This window comes from Lissotriton vulgaris, chromosome 10, assembly GCF_964263255.1.
Source record: "Lissotriton vulgaris chromosome 10, aLisVul1.2, whole genome shotgun sequence".
NCBI classification, from domain to species: domain Eukaryota; kingdom Metazoa; phylum Chordata; class Amphibia; order Caudata; family Salamandridae; genus Lissotriton; species Lissotriton vulgaris.
This window is the reverse complement of record NC_141698.1, coordinates 714707667-714728650: the sequence shown is the minus strand read 5'-3', so window position 1 is coordinate 714728650 and position 20984 is coordinate 714707667. Positions and strand designations below refer to the sequence as shown.

The window sequence follows — 20984 nt, the reverse complement described above, 5'->3', positions numbered from 1 at the left end:
CGGTGTGCTTATCGTCCTATTGCGGGTGCGGCATGCAGTATTGTTGTAGGGTCTCCCCCTCACTTGTAATACATATATTTGCAATGCTATAGGTCTCGCATTTAAATGCGAGACCTATGGCATTGCAAAAAAACGGCTGCATTGTCCCGGTTGCTTTGGAAGTGAAAGCATGCATGGCGACTGAATGTAAGCAAGGCCAGTAGCCCTGGAAGGTTACTAATGAAGACATGGCTGTACTAAGGAGGGAATAACAAGCTAATTACAGAATCAGAAGGCAGCATTTACGATGACAAAGACACAAGTCAATGAAAAATAAGGGCGGAGAGTGGGTGTGGCTTCTCTCCCATACTCTAATACAGTAGATCGCCAGAGCAGCGCATGCGCGTTGGCTCAGGCTTGACCTAAAAACACATTGAACAAAATGCTTATTGAAAATGAGACAATTAAATACCTTGTTAATCTTAAATTCCTTTAATACCACAGTTTCCTGATGTTTAAATGTGCTGCTGTTTGAAGCAGGAATGATGGGGACAGAATAGGTGTTTTTTGTTGGTTGTTGCAGTGCAAAGACTTCAGACATAATTTCTCCACTGTAGTCTCCCAAATTATGCCTACAATGAAAGCACAATAATCAAACATGTATGTTCTCTAAAATGCAAAACTCATTTCACTCTTTAACATTCTAGTTTCTGATTGCAGTCTCAATGCTTGTACCTTTATGATAAAATAATAGGTTTATTTGTAAAGCACGTTCTCAAGCGATGAATACTTGCAGGATGCTTACACTTATAGAACACTTCACTTCCTTTATTAAAAACAGTGAAAAAGTTTAAGCAACAATTTTCAAAACACATTTTTCAGAAGGATATTCGAGTAAGATGCATATATATGCCAACACCCATCACCCCAAATGGAAGAAAGCACACTACAAAGTACAACGAGGCGACAGAGATTCAAGTGTTCAGTTAAAGGTCGTCCTTTATTTCTCAACCAATAACAAAAAGCTCTTAAACAGCTAACATGTTTAATCCCCTTAAATACTATTGAACTTTTTCAGGGCAAAAGCATTTAGACATCTTTCATGATTATGTCAACTGCCCCTCCTGTGTTTCTATTGTCAGAGTAAATTTGATGATCAGCCACTTAATAATGATACCGTGACTCTGGAGTGATGTCGAACACATCTGATGTAAAAAAGAAAATTTGAGATAAATTCACCAACTCCGACAAATCACCTTAAAAAACAATATCACTTGGAGAGACTATCATCTAATCTTACAAGACTCATTCAAGTTCAAGTTTAAAATTTGTATAGAGCACTACTCACCCAGAGGGTCTCAAGGCGCTTGAAGGAGGGGGGTACTTTACTTATCGAATATCCAAGTTTTTAGTTGTTTTCTGAAGGAGAGGTGGTTCTGTGTGAGGCGGAGGTAGGTGGGGAGAGAATTCCAGGTCTTGGCCGCTAAGTAGGAGAAGGATTTTCCCCCCCATGGTGGATCTTTGGATGCGTGGTATTGCGGCGAGGGCTTGATTGGACGAACGTAGTTGGCGGGTGGGGGTGTAAAAGGACAGGCGTGTGTTGAGGTATTCGGGTCCTAGGTCGTAGAGGGCTTTGTGTGCGTGGGTGAGGAGGCGGAACGTTATTCTCTTGTTGACGGGGAGCCAGTGGAGATCTTTCAGGTGACAGGAAATGTGGGCTTGGCGGGGGATGTCTAGGATGAGTTTGGCTGAGGCGTTCTAGATGCGTTGGGAGTTTTTCTGTAGTTTGGCTGTGGTTCCGGCGTAGAGGGTGTTTCCGTAGTCCAGTCGGCTTGTGACCAGTGCATGGGTGACCGTCTTTCTTGTTTCGGTGGGGATCCAACGGAAGATTTTTTTGAGCATGCGTAGGATGTTGAAGCATGATGATGAGACGGCGTTGACTTGTCTGGTCATCGAAAGGGAGGAGTCCAGGAAGAAGCCCAGGTTACGTGCGTGGTCCGTTGGTATTGGTGCGTTTCCTAGGGCTGGAGGCCACCATGAGTTGTCCCAGGCGGAGGGGGATGATCCTAAGATGAGGACTTCCGTTTTGTCCGAGTTCAGTTTTAAACGGCTGTTCTTCATCCACTCGGCTACTTCTTTCATCCCTTCGTGTAGGTTGGTTTTGGCGGTGTTTGGGTCTTTGGTGAGGGAGAGGATTAGCTGGGTGTCATCTGCGTAGGAGATGATGTTGAGGTTGTGTTGGCGCGTGATGGATGCGAGGGGACTCATGTATACGTTGAAGAGGGTGGGACTGAGTGATGATCCTTGTGGTACGCCGCAGATGACTTCGGTGGCCTCTGATCTAAAAGGGGGAGGCGGACTCTCTGGGTTCTTCCGGTGAGGAATGAGATGATCTAGTCCAGTGCTTTTCCTTGTATTCCGACGTTGCTGAGGCGTTGTATAAGGGTGCTATGACCGACTGTGTCGAAGGCTGCGGAGAGGTCAAGTAGGATGAGGGCAGCTGTTTCTCCGTTGTCCAGTAGAGTTCGAATGTCGTCTGTTGCTGCGATGAGGGCGGTCTCGGTGCTGTGTTTGGCTCGGAAGCCGGACTGTGAAGGGTCGGAGAATTTGTTGGATTCGAGGAAGGCGGCTAGCTGATTGTTAACGGCTTTCTCAATGACTTTGGCAGGGAAAGGGAGGAGCAAGATGGGGCGGTAGTTTCTAAGTTCAGTGGGGTCTGCTGTGGGTTTCTTCAGGAGGGCGCTGAGTTCGGCATGTTTCCAGCTTTCCGGGAAGGTAGCGGAGTTGAGGGAGCAGTTGATGACGTCTCGGAGATGGGGTGCGATAATGGAGTCTGCTTTGTTGAAAATGTGGTGGGGACATGGGTTGGTTGGCGATCCTGAGTGGATGGAGTTCATCAGGCGAATGGTGTCTTCAGTGGTGATTGGGTTCCAGGCGCAAAGGTTGTTGGAGGGGGGATTTAGTTCAGAGGTGGGTGGGGTGGACTGATCTCCAAAGCTGTTATGTATGTCAGCGATTTTGTTGTGGAAGAACGAGGCAAGAGAGTCGCAGAGGTCTTGGGAGGGAGTGATGTTGTTGGTGCCAGCGGAGGGGTTGGTAAACTCTTTGACGATGTTGAATAGTTCCTTGCTATTGTGGGAGTTGTTATCGAGTCGATCCTTGAATGCCGATTTCTTGGTGGATCGGATCAGTTGGTGGTGATTGCGGGTGGCGTTCTTGAAGGAGGCCAGGTTGTCAGTGGTTGGGTTTTTTCGCCAGGCTTTCTCGAGGGTGCGACAGATCTTCTTGGATTTCTTAAGGTCATCATTGAACCAGGGGGCTTTTTTGCTACCTTGCTTGATTTGATGGTTTTTCAAGGGTGCTAATTCGTCAGCGCTGTCGGTGATCCATTGTGTGAGGTTGGTGGCTGCTTGGTTTGGGTCCGATGATTTGGCAGGAAGCTTTTGGTGAAGCGATGTGAAGAGCTGGTCGGTGGTAATTTTGTTCCAGTTTCTGCGGGGAATTGGTTGTGGGTGGTTGTGGGTCGTGGTCTTTTTGTAGTTGAAGTGAAGACAGCTGTGGTCCGTCCAATGGAGAGCTGTGGTGTGATTGAAGGAGATGTGCTTGCTGGAGGTGAAGATTGGGTCGAGCGTGTGCCCGGCATAGTGGGTGGGGGTGTTTACCAGTTGTTTGAGTCCGAGATTGGCGAGGTTGTCCAGAATGGTAGTGGTGTTGCTGTTGTTGTTCTTTTCCAGGTGGAAATTGAGGTCTCCCAGTAGAATGTAGTCTTTGGAGGGGAGGGCGTGTGGGCTGATGAAGTCAGTTATGTCTTTGCTGAATTGTGTGCGGGGTCCAGGTGGTCTGTAGATGAGGGTGCCTCTAAGTGTGGTTTTGGGGTCGGTGTGGATCTGGAAGTGAAGGTGTTCGGCGGCTGCGAGGTTATCGTCGGAGCTGGTCGTGATGCGGATGGTGTTCTTGTGGACTATGGCGATGCCTCCTCCTGTTTGGTTAATGCGATCCTTTCGGATGATCTTGTAGCCATCCGGGATGGCTATGGCGATGTCGGGGGCCTTGGTATCAATGATACCAAGGCCCTCAGTGTTAAATAAAGAACAAATTCATGAGCCAAAGATCTATGCTAAACCTTTTACCACAATGGACCTAGCTGACAAATGCAACTTTTCAAACCGGTCTTGCAACTGAATGTCTTAACTTCTTAAGTGCTGGCCTCACTGCCTCCACACAACTGCTTAGTGTTTTTTTTGTATTTGTGGCAGTTTAAGTGGTTAAGCCTTCATGACATTTTCCCACAAAATATATTTACGCCCAATGTGTGCCATTTCCCCCATATGTGTGTGTGAATGTTTGTGGATTCCCCTGGGGGCAACTAAAAAAATGGCAAAAAGGTGGCAACATTTGGGGGTAGTTTTATTAGGTTTTGCCTAAGCCATCGCGTTAGCGATGCTTTGGCGAGATATTAATTAAGGGGCTTTCAAAAGTGCTCCCAAAGTGCGGATCGGGTACAGTGCATGTGCGCGCGCACCATTTGTCCGCCTGCTGATCACTTTCGCAGTCGCTTTGATGTTCTCAGTGAGCCGCGCGGCCACGGAGAACATCAAAGCGGCCGCGAAAGTGCTCACCATTTGGCATCCGAAGCATTTTTTTTGTGTGCAGTATGCGGCATGTGACTGGCGCTTGTTTTTGAGAGGGGGGGGGGGGGGGGGCTCACAGATACAAGCGCTGCAGCTCGGGGGCACTAGCAGACCCCGCCTTGCACCTCCACAGGCTCACACAAACACAGCAAAAGCACAGCCCCCATGCCACCAGCCCGCTGGGCCTCTGTAATGACGCAATGAATGTCGCAGTAGCAACAGAGCAGCCCAGCACTGAATTCAATGGCTGGGGCTGCCGCAGTAACACAGGCCCGCCCCTCAATAGTGGGATTATTCAGGGGTGTCTCTCCTCGCTGTTCCCTATGATATTGCAGTGACGAGGCCCCACACTGCACCGCTATCAGTCCGCGGGCGAAGGGCAGGCCTCTGACACGGTCCTCTTCACCCGTGCCCGCCAGCTCACATTCTGGTATCCCCAGGGTGCAATTCACACAATTGTTGGCCTGTCGTTGTGGGAGCACTTCTACTGCTTGTTATTTTTCAAAATAGTGTGCAAAAGGACCTCGTTCACTAATAAACAAGTGTCAACGTTCGGTTGCGAAGTGATTCATAATAGTTACTACAAACGGAGCAAATCCTATCTTTGCTTAAAACGCCCTCAATGACAGGCTCGCTATTTAAAGTTCTGTTTGAGCGGGGGTATAGCGGGACGCACGCACACCTATGCGTTACTATAGCTCTTACCTATTGTTTGCCAAAGCCTCAAAGCACATGCTGATGGTGTTTGTCGCACGTTCACATACACACAGTGGAAAGAATCCCACTGTTAAAGAGCAGGGCTGTAACATTTCCAAGGTTCATGCGTGAGTAAACTCATCAAGGTCAGTTTCTTGCTCGTCGCGGTCAGTTCTTTCTTCACATGCTGAGATGTTCAGGCTTTTTTAGTCTGTATAATATCGAAACTTTAAGTACCAGAATGCCGGTAAAAAAAATACGTGCTTCATGAACTTTTTGCATGGATCTGTGAAACTTGAGAGGTCTTAATGCGCCTGTAATGTACCAGTAACCCCGCCCAGGATCAGCGTAGCAGCAACGTGCTCTATTCAACAACAATCAACCAAGCATTTTATGGCTAATGCAAGTAGACTGGTGCGGGGAGTCCTACCCTGCCTTCCTAATTGCATACATGTCAACATGTTAGAACAGGAAACAAGGAGGATTTGGGGAAAAACATGGGGGGAGGGTCGAATTTTCCCAATTGAATTCTATTAAGCAGAAGCAATTTCAGGCGGAAAACAGCCCTGCAATGTGTTAAGTCTCTTCTTTATAGAAACGTCACTATGCGTCACTGTAGCATCTGCCTTTATTTCTGCCGTCCTGCCTCGGCTGCTCTAACTTTGCCTTTTACTGCCCTCTACCCACTTCCTGTTTACTCTCCTTCCTGGAAGTTCATCTTTCAGACTACAACTAGACTACTAACCTCCCCAGGGCACACAGTGTCGTTCATGGCTGAAATTTCAACAAGTGCATCTTGTGCCAGACTAACGCATTTGCTGATTTTTGTTGTATCAGTGCAATGCCCCAAGATTGTCACGCAATAAAAATTATTTAAAGGCTGACTGTCACTCATCGCCTCGCAGTAATGCCTGTACCCGCTCCGTTAGTGTTATTTGGCAGCTCGCTGCTGCCTGCGCCAACTATACAGTTGCGGATGATACCAGGAGTAGTGTGTCAGTACTATTATCCCATTGTCGTGAAGTATGTGCTGCCTGTGCTGAATCAATGGGCTTTGTAATTGGCTGGTTTGCACGCTTAACCCAGCCAAGCAATTACCGAGCTGCTTCATAAGTGATCGTTGCGCATGATAAACACTAGTCAGTTCTGGGCCAACACAGCATTAGATAAAGAGCAGTGATGTAACAGTTGCGGTTGGTGGAATTTTAAAGTGATGAGGTGTAAAAGCAAATAATGTTAGCATGAATGAGCAAACCCAATGTTTAAATGGGGGGCTCGGGGGTCCTCCCCCTGGCATTTTATTAAAAACTGGTTTATTTTGCAGCAATTTTTTGGTACCCTTTTTCTCTCCACATCTTGTGAATGCACTTGCTTGTATCTCCTTCACTTCACCATGCCCAAACACACTATGCACCAACTCACCTGTAAGCACTGCACTCTCTTTGACTTTTGCCTTGTCAAAAGTTTGACAACTGTAAAATTCCATCACTCGAATTTGCACAGAATCACAACTGGAATATGTGACCATTGCTCTGTGCGCTCTGCAAAGAGGCCGAAAAGACGAGAGGAAAACTCTCGCTCCAGAGACAGACTGACATACACACTTACATGACAATTACATGTAATTAAAGAAACTGGTGTTAAATATACTTTTACATTTTGAAAAGTCAGTTTGTTAATGCAATCACTGCCGATGTTTATGTGTACCAGTCTCAGGACTGAACCTGCTGGTGAAGAGGTAAATAGCAAAATGTGCACTCATAAAGCTACAAAGTCCCTGAAATCAGCCAGCACCTAACATAGTGCAAACACTTTTTAGGTCGGGCATTCAAGACCTCTTGTATATACTTTAGTATATATTTATAATATACTTATATGTGTATGTACTTTGTGGGCTCTGGAGATCAGCCCTAGAACTTGTCTGCTTCGGCTCAGGGACTTTTTTTTCTGTGCAACTCTTTCTATTTAACTGTCTTGATTGAAAATAACTAGCATAGGTCAGTAAAATACCAGAATTGCTTTCTGCAGAGAGACTTGCTTTTTTAAATTTTTCTGCCAACTGTCTCTATTTAACTTTCTTAATAGAAAACGACAAGCAGAGGTCAGTAAAATACCAGAATCACTTTAGAATTCTCTAGATTCCAGTCCATAGAAATTGTCTTCCATGAGCACCCGTAGACAATGATATTTTTCTCAAATCTTGTTAAGAATTGATCTTCGCAGTATATTCAGCAAAAATCTATTTTCACTAATAAATGATACTTTTGATACCTATCCTAACAAATGATTTTTGCGACATGTTGCTAGCCTGATTGTTATCCATAAGCAGACTTTTACTGTAGAGAAAGCCACTTTAGCCCACAGAGTGAAACACGCTGTTGAATGCAGTCGCTGAAGCGATATACGAGACTAAATATTAAGCTTATTCAACCTTTGCACATTATACACCATTGCTTTGTTAGAGTCGTTAAAGAGTCAAGGCATTACTTGGGAGTGACTTGATTTATGCCCAAAGCAGGTTTTCACACATGCCAAACACCGTTTCTTATGACAAGGAATTGCTGCAGCATTCCATACAGAAGTTAAATTAAAGAGAATCGTGTATTGATTGCGAGTGATTTTTAGGTGTAGTGTGGATGCAGCCACGAAGGAACACAAACAAGCTACAGACTTGTCTCCAATATCTCTGAAGCCCATGTATGACCTAACTGGAATTGTGCCAAAAAAACACAGCAAAGCAAACACATGCATCAGATCATTGTAAATAAATTGTTTACGAACTATGACTCTCTCATCCTGATGGCTATTGGTCCGTTCGGACTAGTTTTGGAAATAATAATTAATAATTTTAAAGACTGCCCAATGTAAAGAAATGTTGCATAAAGTAGAAGTGTTCTGAAGATGACTCAATGAATTTTATACACCATAAGTTTAAAAAGTTCACTCGTTTGGGCCTTTAAAGTCTCCCAAAATTTTTTAACACCTTTTTATGTGGGAAATGTATTATTATTTTTTTTTTTTAATGATATCGCTTTTAGTTTACCAACATATTTGCAGCTAAACTGTAGCATGAGGTATATATAATTTAAAAAATACGTTTGGATTCAATAACAATTTGAGCCCGTATCTTGGAACTCTAATTAAGCCCTTATAAGCGGAAGATCGGTTAGTGAAGTGCTGTAGGCCAAAATATAAGTGACAAACCATGAAAAAGTACCTAATTGAGGTTAGCTAATCTGTTACCTTGTTTAGGGGTCAATGCAGGTTCATTGGGAGGCTGAATAGCAGCCTATTTGTGATCAGAGTCAAAAATGGAAGTGCATCTAGTCTCTTAACAGAAAATATGTGTAATGAGACCGCGCATACATTGAAATTCCTTGCACGGAGCAATGAAAGACAAAAATAATTCATTTTGAGCTAAATAAGTTTTTTAGGTCGAGCTATTTATAGTTCTGACATATTGTAGGGGAAACAAACTCTTTGAACAAGCGGATTCCAAGCGGATTACGTCCAGTTCATGTGGTGCCTCGCTCCCATTCGTCAAACCCATCAGCCTCGCAGCACCAGACTTCATGTGCACTTCATGTTATCCAGTCGTGTGAGACGTGCGCAGCCTCGCACCCATATGCTCCCAAGGAATCGCTTCCGCCCCCCCAACCTCACAAACCACCATTTGTCGCACGCATCAGACCCGCCACAGCGAGAGCTTCAGACTTCAAAGGAATGCTCTCCCCCGCCCCCCTCTGCGCAATGCCAGTTGTCTCTCTTACACCACCAGACATCAAAGGCTGCTGCTCCCCCCCCCCACAGCAATGCCGCATCCAACAAGCGCAGCCTCTGCTCCACTTCCAAAACAGTTCCCGACAAGAATGCTTTCCATGTTCATTCCACTTAAGGCCCTGTCTGTACCTCTCCCACCATTATCGGGTGCTGCTTACTCTTTCGCTCTCCTGCTGCCTGTCCTCTCACGTGCCCTGTCCCTTGTGTTTCTTGTGCGCACACTTCAAATGTGAAAGCATCTGGTTTCACTGGTTGACGAGCCTCTATGAGGGCTTTTAACAACTCACTTTCTTCCCTGATTTAAGTGGTTGCTTTATAAAGTTCCTTGTGCCGTTATATTGCTTTTGACTTCACGCTTTGTTTTTATAAACATAAACCTTAGCTTAGTGCAACTCTGACAGCACAACACTTCTCATTTAGGTGTGTTCTTTTTAACAATCTCGGGAATTCACTTACTGTTGTTACACACACCTCTATTATTTTGGAAACCTAAACTGCATTAGAGCTATTGAATGATGTTCCGAGAAAATACACAGGTTTGCTCACCTGTAATTGTTCGGAGTTATGCTTTTGTTTTGTAAAGCATAGATTTGGTATCCTTAAGCGTCATGTTCACCCACAGTACAGTTTGAATACTTTGTTTGATGCATATTGTTCTGTCTACTGCTCATGAATAACCACTTTAATTATTTCAGAGACATTCAAATATTTTAACCAGATCACGTTGATACCTGCTGTTAATATGAGATGCCAGTTAATTTTCTCTCATATATCGTAGGACAAAAATAAACAGCACTGGTGCATCTCCGGTAAACAGTTGAAAGAATGTGTTTAAGTCATACAGGCGATTTTTAAGGAATATTTGTAGTTTGTGACAATCAACACTTCGAAACTTTTTGGTGAAAACCAGACAATGGATTCATATGGAAGGAAATTCAAGTTATTGGTAAGTATGATTAAAATTACTTTTCAGGGTCAGTGCTGGGTTAAAAGATGCAGCACTATGTTCTCTCCTGATAACGAGTGAGTAAATCGGAATTCGTTGTTCAGCTGATTTTAGGTGAATATTTTAAAGTTTCGAAACTCTACACTTTGGTTCCACTTGGAAATTCTTCTATGTTACACTATGGAAGAAGAACAAAAGTTACTTACCTGTAAACTGTGGTTCTCCAGTATTGGTGTCTTTCATAGATTCACATGATTGAATAATTCCCCGTCGTCGAAGTGGGAGTCCCACGGTACATAAAATAGTAGTAATATATATGTATATATATATATAGAAAACATCATAAATATACATATAAATATATAACATATAAAAAGATATAAATAAGAAATTTAAAAGTACCATAGAACAACATAGGCCGATAGAAGCCTAAAGGGAGAATTCACTTTAGTAACATATCCATGTCATTATATTGGTCCACATACCAGCCAATCAGGCTGCAGCACCCTCTAGAACCTTCTCCTCAGAAGCTCAAGCCCTCAGATTTTCGTAGCACCAAAGTGACCAAGAGTGCATGAGGAGAAGAGAGCCTCTGAGGGGAGGAAGGGTGGGTCGCATGTGAATCTATGAAAGACATCAATACTGGAGAACCACAGTTTACAGGTAAGTAACTTTTGTTCTTCTCCAGTATTAGAGTGTCTTTCATAGATTCACATGCTTGAATAAGAATTGAAAGCAGTACGCCAACACATGAGTCATAAAAGTCAATAAGAACAAAAGCAAGCAAATAAATGCACATATGAACATTGCATATATAGGAAAGAACCTTTCATGACAGGAGGCGGGAAGCAACAGAGGCTCACCTTCATCTGAAGAGATTTTGTAGCACCGCTTGACCCACAGCAGTGTCTGCAGCGTCAGTTGTCTCCAGACAGTAGTGCCTCGTGAACGTGTGCCTGCAGGACCACGTTGCCGCCCTGCAGATCTGATGTAGAGGCACTCCAGCAAATAGGGTGGAAGAAGACGCAACTGCCCTCGTCGAGTGTGCTCGCACCGGAGCAGAAAGAGGCTTGCCAGCCCGTTGATGGCAGAAGGAGATAGCAGAAGAAATCCATTGAGTAATGGATTGTTTAGTGACTGAATGTCCCTTACGCATCTGTCCATAGGCCACAAAGAGCTAGTCTGATTTACGAAAGGCAGCAGTGCATTGGATGTAGAATTTGAGGCAGCGCTTCAAGTCCAAAGAATGAAGAGAGCGCTCAGCGGAAGACTAAGGGTCTGGGAAAAAAGTCTTGAGAATGACAGGTTAATTAAGGCGGAAGTCAGAAGGAACCTTAGGAATAAATTTAGGATTCGTACGAAGTGTAACAGCGTCCCTTGAGAATTGAAGAAAAGGAGGCTGAATGGTGAAAGCTTGGATGTCGCTCACTCGCCTGGAGGATGTAAGTGCGAAGAGTAGGGAAACTTTCCAAGTAAGGAATTTTAATTCCGCAGAATGAATAGGTTCGAAAGGAGGTTTGAGGAGTTGCGGTAAGACCAGATTCAAACGCCAAGCAGGTGGTGGACGCCGGATAGGCGGAAACATCCGGAACAGGCCCTTAAAGAACTGATGAATAATCCGAGAGGAGTACAAGGATGTGCAACCATTGCGGCAAAGCGGGAAATCGCGGCCAGGAAGACTTTAAGAGTGGAATGCGAAAGTCACGACTTTGCCAAAAGGAGGAAAAAATGCAGGATTTGCTCAGGTGTGGCGAGCAGAGGATCGACGTTCTCCTTGTGGCACCAAACACAAAACCGTTTCCATTTCAGTTTATAGGTTTTGACTGTGGAAGGAGCGCGTGCTTGGGCAAGCACCTCTCTGCACTCAGGAGCAATATTCAGATGTGCAAACTCATTGTGCTCAGGTTCCAAGCGTGAAGCTGGAGAGACGCGGGATAAAGGGGGCAAATCTGGCACTGGCTCATGGTGAGAAGATGAGGCAGGGGACGAAGAAGAATCGTATTGCACTGGCAAAACAGAAGAAGATCCGTGAACCACGGGCGACGCGGCCACCTGAGCGCAATCAATAGGATGTGACACGGTTGAAGTCTCATCTTGTGCAGTAGGCGTGGTATCAGAGGGATCGGCGGAAAAGCATAAGCGAGTTCGTTCGACCAGTTGATCGAAAACGCATTCCCGCTCAATCCGTTGTGGAGATGCCGACTTGCGAAGCGTAGGCATTTGCGGTTGAGTGGAGTCGCAAACAGATCCAGCTCCGGCTGGCCACACAAGCGAAACACATACTCCAGAGTCGGTCGATGGAGTTCCTACTCGTGATTGTCCATAGCCGACCTGCTGAGAGAGTCTGCAAGGGCGTTGGAGGCACCCTGTACGTGAACTGCTGTTAGCTTGACTCGATGGTGAATCGCCCATTCCTAGATCTGTTGTGCCAGTCTGGATAGCAGAAGAGATCTCATACCCCCTTGCTTGTTGAGGTAGTGCATACTGGTGGTGTTGTCCGTACGCACCAGCAGTGACTCCCCTTCCACCAGCATCCGGAAAGATTTTAGGGGGAGAAAGATAGCCAAGAGTTCCAGGCGATTTATGTGCTATATGCATTGTTCTGCCGTCCATTTTCCTTTGACTGACAACCCTTTGAGGTGTGCACCCCAACCCTCTAAGGAAGCGTCCGTTGTGAGGCTAAGCGTGCGGTCTGTGTCCTGGAACGGCCGCCCAGTTGCGATGTTTGGAAGGTGAGCCCACCATTCCAATGCGCCCTGAATGCGGGGGTTTAGGCAGACTTTGTCGTTGAAGGATCCTGAGACTTGCCGCCATTGTTTGTCCAACTCCTCTTGGAGGACTCGAATGTGGAGCCTGCAATTGGGGATCAGCTGTATGCAGGACGATGCCATGCCCAGAAACGATTTTAACATTCGGCCTGAAGCGGACCTTCTTGAGCGTAGAAAAGCCACAATCTTGATAATGCGATCTTGGTGCTCCTGCGAAACAAACACCTTCGCCAGACGAGAGTCTATTAGTGCTTCTAGAAAGATCCTTTGTGTTGTGCTGGACGAACATGCGATTTCTCGTGGTTGACGGAAAGACCCAAGGCTTCAAAGACGGATAGGCAAGTCTGAGTGTGTTGTCTTGCTGCAAGGAAGGTTCGGGCATTTATCAAGCAGTCGTCTAAATAAGGGTAGAACTGTATGCCCTGTAGGCGTAGAAAAGCTGCAACCGGAGCCATGAACTTTGTGAAGACTCTTGGAGCGGAATGAAGGCCGAAAGGTAAAACTTTGAATTGGAAGTGTTTCAATCCCACTGTGAAACGAAGGTACTTCCTGTGTCTGTGATGGATTGGCACGTGGAAACATGCATCTTGGAGGTCGATTGTGGAGAGGAACTCTCCGGGATTCAGGAACTGTAAAATTTCCAGCAAGGTCAGTATCCGAATTGTTTGGGACTTGTTGAGGGCTCGGGGGTCCAAGATAGGGCGCCACTCTCCTGATTTTTTCCTGATAAGACAAAAGCGGGAATAAAAGCCAATGCCTTGTTGTAATCGAGGAACCACTTCGACAGACCCTTTTTTTATCATAACTGCGACTTACGCAAACAGTTCCTTCAAATGTGCTGGGAAAGGGCCAGATGGTGGGCGGGTTTATCGGAAATTTGAGAAATTCGAGAGCGTGGCCCTTTAAGATGACATCCAAGACCACACGATCGGAAGATATTTTTGACCAATTGTAGAAGTGATGGGAGATTCAACCTCCAATTTTCAGAGCAGGAGAACACTTGACCCGTGGAAAGTCACTGTTTTTTAGAGGTCGCCCCTCCTCTGTAGGTGGTCTTCCTTCTATAAGGCCTGGAATCGGATTGCCTATTCTGAGGTTGATAGGAGTAGAGCTGCTTGTTTTCACCATAGGAGCGGTATTGGGAGAAGCCACGAAAAGTGGAGGAAGTACCTCTATCACGTGCTCCATGAAAGGGCCTCATCCGGTACTGGAGAGATCCCAGGGTACGAGCAGTGTCCGTGTCTTTCTTGATGGACTCTAAGGCGTCGTCCACATGCTTGCCGAAAAGGGACTCTCCATCAAAAGGCACATCGAGCACTCTTGCCTGCACTTCAGGCCGAAAAGCCGTAGCCTTAAGCCAGCCCTGCCCCCTTAAGACTGCAGCACCTGCGAGCTGTCTGAAACCCGTTGAGGAAATATGAATGGCACAGTCTATAATTTCAGAGGATATTTTCTCTCCTTCCTGTACGATCTTATGGGCTTCTGCTCTGGAGGATTCCGGAAGTAGGTCAACCAAAGCCGCGATCTCTGACCACATCTGACGGTCAATATCGCCAGAGGATGGCTAGGGAGTTTGGCGCCCTGACCGCCGTGGCAGCCATAGTGGTGAATTTCTTCCCAATGGTATCCAGGCGGCGACCTTCTTGATCCGGTGGCGAAGTTAATGGAATTGCCGGGTTACGTGACCTTTTTTGAGCGGCTTCCGTAATGACTGAGTCAGCCTTTGGTTGTGACACAAGGCATGCATGTGAATCCTCAGGCGCCTTATACTTCTTACCTCAGTAAACACACCATCCACTTTACTGACCAAAACAGGGGTAAATGACCACAATGTCAATTTCTATACCCTAGGTGTGTGTATTCACACTATTCCTTAGGCCAGGGTGTCTCAGTAGCTCAACATGAACCAAGTAAAATCACAGGCCAACACTTACTAGAACAAATACACTAGAGAGTAACCGATGATGAGAAGTGGGTAGACCGGATATTGCTAAACCGGCAACCCCCTTGGGTGTTACGACCGTGAGGTACTCTCTCTACTCCCCACATTTTTTCTAGTATATTTGTTCTAGTAAGTGTTGGCCTGTGATTTTACTTGGTTCATGTTGAGTTACTGAGACACCCTGGCCTAAGGAATTGTGTGAATACACACACCTAGGGTATATAAATTGACATTGTGGTCATTTACTTCTGTTTTGGTCAGTAAAGTGGATGGTGTGTTTACTGAGGTAGGGCTACAGTTTGATTGTCTGTGATTGATTGGGGGCAGCCTTACCTCTCCTCCCCCTACACCCCTTGAGATTAGTGAGTTTTGTACGGCGGCCCAGCCGTGAGGGTTTTCCTCAGAGTTATTTTTTTTATTATTTTTTTTAATTCACTTTTGAGCAGGCAGATTGTTACTCACAGGATGTTCCTCCTGTAACGCACCGGTTTTAAAATAGTTTCTCTTTGGACACTGTTTACGCAATTTATCTTTAGGGATGAACTGTTTGGCATTTACAGACAAACAAATTGCACTGATTCTAGCTGGCCCGTCATTACTTCCTGATGCCCCTCTAAATACTGAGAATAACACAAAGGAAGAGTGGGATAAACTGAGTAATCTTAAAAAACGACAAATACGAGTTGCCCTACATGGGGTCCTTATGACCGAATATTTGAGAGCTGGTGCTTCTCCCCCCTGTTTACTAGTACGTTTGGAGCCCAAGATTTTCCTCGAAGACAAGCAATTCAGTGTGGATTGAAGCTTCATAGCAAACAAATGCACCAGGGATTGGTTAATATTGATTATTAATACAGCCAAACGCCTGAGTGAGGCCCTACTGAAAGAAATTCTGGAATTAGAGGACAGTCTCAATACCAACCCTGCACTGACAGATGCCAAAGACCACCTAACAGGCATCCAGGGGGACTTGGCTGAATACAAAGCTTACATGGTCACGCAAAAATTAAGGGGCTTAGGAAAAATCTTGACCGTCACACACATACTTGGGCTTTTCCCTACACTGAGGACGAATACTACGAGAAACCAACAGAGCAATTCAGGGCTCAACCATACCACAGACGTGGTGGGTTTCCTCAGAGAGGGGGACAGAGAGGCAACTGACGCACACCTAACAATTGGCGATTCGATAACACGAGCAGTGAAGACAAGGAAGTTCCCCCCCGCCAAACAACATCTGGCACTAGCAGAATTTTGCCGCAGAGTATAGGTCTGACTAAGATCTTGGCGCTCTTTTGAGGTCTTTTTTAGGACAAACATCGAGAGGTGGCCAGGGGGGCAGAGGCCCTCAACAAGGACAGGGCAGGGGACGCACACATCCAACATGGCAAACACACTCGCCACGAATCACAAGGAGCAGAGGCAAATCCTTCCAGAACTCAGGGGAGAGATAGAGGTGCAACCTGTCCAGATAAATGATATTGTGGTCAATCTTTCTTCACAGAAACTTACACCTACTGAATTGGGTGTTCTTAATAAAGGCCTTGGGTTCGTACCCACACCCAAACATGATCCTTTTTTATGCAGGAGGAAATTTCAGAAATGATGAGAAAGATTAAGTTACACAAATTCTTTAATGACAAGGAGAGAGTGCCTCTATCATTGTTCGACACCAACCTCCGACGCCCCTCGAGTTTTTGTCCTCCCACCTCTCTCGTGGGTCCAGAAGTGGCGGTATTTGAACAACGCATTATCAAAGATATTGAATCTCTCGAATCAGATCTAGGACGTCGAAAGGGCAATAACATGACCAAGGAAGAATGGTCGGCTGTGGCAGCTTTGCAAAAAAATGGGGCTATTACAATCAAGCCAGCCGATAAAGGCGGTGTTGTACACCACCGACTATGAGGCTGAGATCCTTAAACTTCTTGGGGTACAGAAAAACTACCAACCTCTAGTGCATGATCCCACCCCCGAACTCACTGAAATCATTAGGAACATGGTGGCAGATGCGTTGGCCAAGAAATGGATCACCTCCAAGGAAGCGGATTTTATCATTAACAATCCCAGGGTACCGGCATTTTACATCTTGCCAAAGATTCATAAGCCCCAACGCCCTCCCCCGGGACGCCCGATCGTTCCGGTATTCAATCTATACTCGAACCCCTGTTCCAGTTCGCGGACTTTTTTTTTAGCGAAGCCGTGGTGACACAAGAATCATACGTGCAGGATACCACCGACATACTCAACATCCTGAAAGATATGGAGTTTGACCCTGAAAGTCAATTTCTGGTTACAATTGACATTGAGTCATTGAATACCAGTATCCACCAGGATGCCACGCTGGTGGCAGCAGCGAGGGCCCTGGGGAGCTGGAATGGTTTTATGACACACCGCAGACATTTGTACTGCAATGCATTGAATTGGCACTAACAAGAAACTTTTTCGAACACAGGGGCCAATTGTACCTTCAAACATCGGGTACTTCAATGGGGGCCACATTTGCCCCGAGTCTGGCCTGCATATTTGTGGGCCAGTTCGAGGCGAATGTGGTCTACCATCCGTCCAATCCATACTTAGGCAATATTTCGTTATGGGAACGTTATATTGACAACGTCATCTCATTGTGGGAAAACAAACTCATTTATGGGGCCATAACTGGTGGCCGCATGAGCTTGGTCCTACCCCTACCCCCGTCACTGAAGTCAAAAATCTTGGGGTTTGGTTTGACTCCCAACTGAGCTTTTCCGTCCACACAAAAAAGACTGCTGCATCGTGTTTTGGGATTTTGCGTCAACTCCGATCCACCTTTAAATTCTTTGACGCTCCCACCCGACAACTCATTGTGCAAGCCATGATTTTGTCTAAACTAGACTATGCTAGTTCCCTTTTTCTTGGAGTCAATCAGGCTGAACTTTCCCGTCTCCAACGCGTCCAAAACGCTGCCGCCAGGGCTCTGGTTGGCTTACCCAAATTCTGTTCAGCCAGAAAAACCATTCATAATCTCCATTGGCTTCCGGTGGCTCAGAGAATAATGTTTAAGTCTCTCACTCTGACGTTTAAAATCCTCAAACACTCATCCCCTCAGATTTTGGAGCATCTCATCTCCCCCTATGTCCCAGCACGCTCTTTGAGGTCCTCTGGTCTCCATCTAGCCATAGTGCCTCGTTTCAAGAGATCCAGGATTGGCGGACGCTCTTTCAGAGTTCTTGCCGCCAAGCTATGGAATTCCTTGCCTGCCCACATACGTGCTATCGATGGGCTCCTCGCTTTCAGGAAGGCTGTCAAAACCTTTCTTTTCCCCTTAGTCCCTTAGTTCTGTTGTGTTGTGTTCTTCTCACTCCTGTCCGGATCTCTGTTCTGTACCAGCGCCAGGACGCCCCTTTGCTGGGGCATCTGTGCGCTCAATAAATCCGGGTAACATAACATAACATAACATCTGGTCAGGTACAGAGGACCATCTGAATTTGTTTCTACATTGGCTGAACCAGGCAGACACCAGTTTACGGTTCACCTGGACCATTAGTAACATATCTGCAGTCTACCTGGATGTGGATATTGACGCAAAGGACCACAGACTCATGACTAGTGTACATCACAAGGAAACTGACAGGAACTCCCTCCTACATTATCATTCGTTCCATCCTAGGGCCCTCCGTGACAACCTTCCAGTTGGGCAGTTTTTGAGATACCGGCGTAATTGCTCTACCAGAGAAGTTTTTTGGGATCAATCAGTTGAATTAGCCACCAAACTCCAACAAAGGGACTACCCAAAAAGAGTGATTAAACATGCACAGAAGAGGGCACTCAATACACCCCGAGAAGCACTACTGGAGCGCAATAAGAAAGACAAGCAAATTTGCCTCCCTGTTGTTACGACGTTTGATCCACTCTCAACGAAGATCAGGCAAATCATTAGAAAACACTGGTCTATACTGGACACCAACACAGAGAAAATGCCGATCCCACGTTTTGCTTTTAAGAGAGCATCTAACTTACGTGATAAGTTGGTACACAGGGGTGCTCCGAGTTCTCCCCAGTCGAGTACTGTCCCCACGGGACATTATCCATGTGGCAGTTGCTTAGTGTGCGGTTTAACATCAGCTACAAAAAGTGTCACACTGTCATGCCTGCCGAGCCGAGGGGAATAATGGGTGGTTGGCAACTGTTGGCAAGGAGAAAAATACGGACCTTGAAGCATGCGCAGTAACCGCGCATGCGCGAGTAATTAGCGGGGAAGCCTTAAGCCCGCCCTAAACTCACAGGAAACGCTTCGCGTTTAGCCAGTGAGAGTCCCATTTCGTTCCGGGTTGTTGTGGCGTCTGAGGAGCTAGGTGTTTGTGTCGGCGTTTCTGGGCCGTTAGGCTGTTGGATTGCGCATTTTCGAGAGTTCGTAAGTTGAGGAGCGGCTTGCTTCTCATGCATGATTGTATACCTGATTGTGGCAGTTATCGTGTTAACTTGGATGTTGGCCGTGGATTTGAACGGTGATCCTCGTTATTAAAAGTCTGTTTCTAGGCGCTTTATTCTTTATTAAGTGCCATCTGTTTTGGTGGTAGAATAGGAGTTTCTTTACCTAAGCTTGTCATTAGGTTGAAGTATTTTGTTTTAGCGCTTTCACGTTGTTGGATTGGTGAGTGTCCCTTCATTTAGAGATAAGATAAGAGTATGGCTTACGTATATCATTCATGAGGTTAATTTCCTTTACAGATACAGTGATTAGTAGCTACCATTTCCACTTTCATCATTCCAGGTCATTTCCTACGTTTCCTATGTTATAGGCATTCTCCATTTCTCACAAGGTACAGACATTGGGGGGGGGGCTGTAATTTCCACATTGTGGGAACGAATAGGGAGGCCATAGTGTGCACTAATTTTTCTTGTATATATTGCAGTGCTCATATCCAGAAGAGAAACCTCATCTGAAGCAGAGGAGGAGTGTGGAGCGCAATCATTTCTTTTCCTTTCTTACCCTTGTTTTGTTCCCCTGTGTTCCCCTTGGTTACTTGCTGGGTGTTGGTGTCTTTTCCTGACATCCGGAGGGTGACGAGGGGGAGACAGGGTGTTTAGCATCGTGGATCCAGGGTACTTCCGAGACAATAAGGTGCGTGCATTACACACACTACGGGATGGTCGAACCTGGTTCCTAAACCGTTTCAGTAATTGCAACACATCCCATGTAATTTATAGACTCACATGTAGTTGTGGTCTACACTACAATGGACTTACCACCCGTAAAGTCAAAATCCGCATACAGGAACATCTGAGCACAATAAGAGCGAAGAAACGGACCACATGTTTGGTTCCGCACTTCAATGATGCAGGTCATGACTGTAAAGCTCTAAAATGGACTGTCCTGGAAAAGGTGGTAGGGGACACACATAATCTGGACAGCATTCTAGCATGAAAAGAGGCGAAATTGATTTTTTTTGAGAAGGCAGATCAGGAGGGACTGAACGAAAATATTGAGTGGAACAAAGTGAGCAGGCGGTGACCACTATGATTTAATGACAAATACACTCTTTATATCATAGATAGTAAGCCGCATATACCTGGCAAGTTAGACCCTGCAGCACATCCTCCCTATTACCAATACCTGAATGTACTAGGTCAGCCTCTTTGAAATTTTCTCTCGTTATCACACTGCGGCATGCAAATTGTCGATATTGAATATTTTAACCCTTGATTATTTTTAAATTGAATCACAGATAACATGCCCTTTCCTCAACCATGACTACACACTAACATCTAGAATTGCCCCGTGCACTCCTATATTTTGTGGCCAATGACTTCGAACATTCCTGTTCCAAGATGGCCATTCCACACGAGGTTTCGTCATCGCCGTGACCGATCCCGTAATTCGCATTTTGAAATAACAAATACCTTACACCATCTGATAATTGTTATATGCCCTTCCTTTTTCTTGTTATAATTTGTGATCACACACGAACTTCTGAAACTCTGTATAGAACGATGGGAGTTAGTGGCCCGTGATCATTAGGATCCCTTACCAAGATGGCCGCACGTTACGCTGCGTTACGTCGGCGCATGGGCGTGGCCTCTGCTCCGGGCTACTTCCTGGTCCTCCCAACACCAACCGGGGAGGATCGTCGGAAGCGCCGGAGGGACTCGGCATCAGTAAGGCGGTATCTGTGAGAGTGAACGTGCTTAGGGGCTGGTTACTGGGGTGCTGGCTGTTTGGATGCTTTAACGAGTTGTGCGTGTTGTGTTCGTTGGTGGCA

General features: G+C 45.8%; 1 protein-coding gene across 2 annotated transcripts in view; it reads right to left on the bottom strand.

Annotated features, from left to right (window-relative positions):
• The window catches only part of EPC1 (enhancer of polycomb 1), a 1373110-nt gene that overhangs the window by 524459 nt on the left and 827667 nt on the right, over positions 1 to 20984 (bottom strand). For both annotated transcript variants that reach the window (XM_086941549.1, XM_086941548.1), the window contains exon 6: positions 452 to 611. In XM_086941549.1, the coding sequence (XP_086797675.1) occupies positions 452 to 611 (160 nt within the window). The remainder of the gene's footprint in view (positions 1 to 451; positions 612 to 20984) is intronic.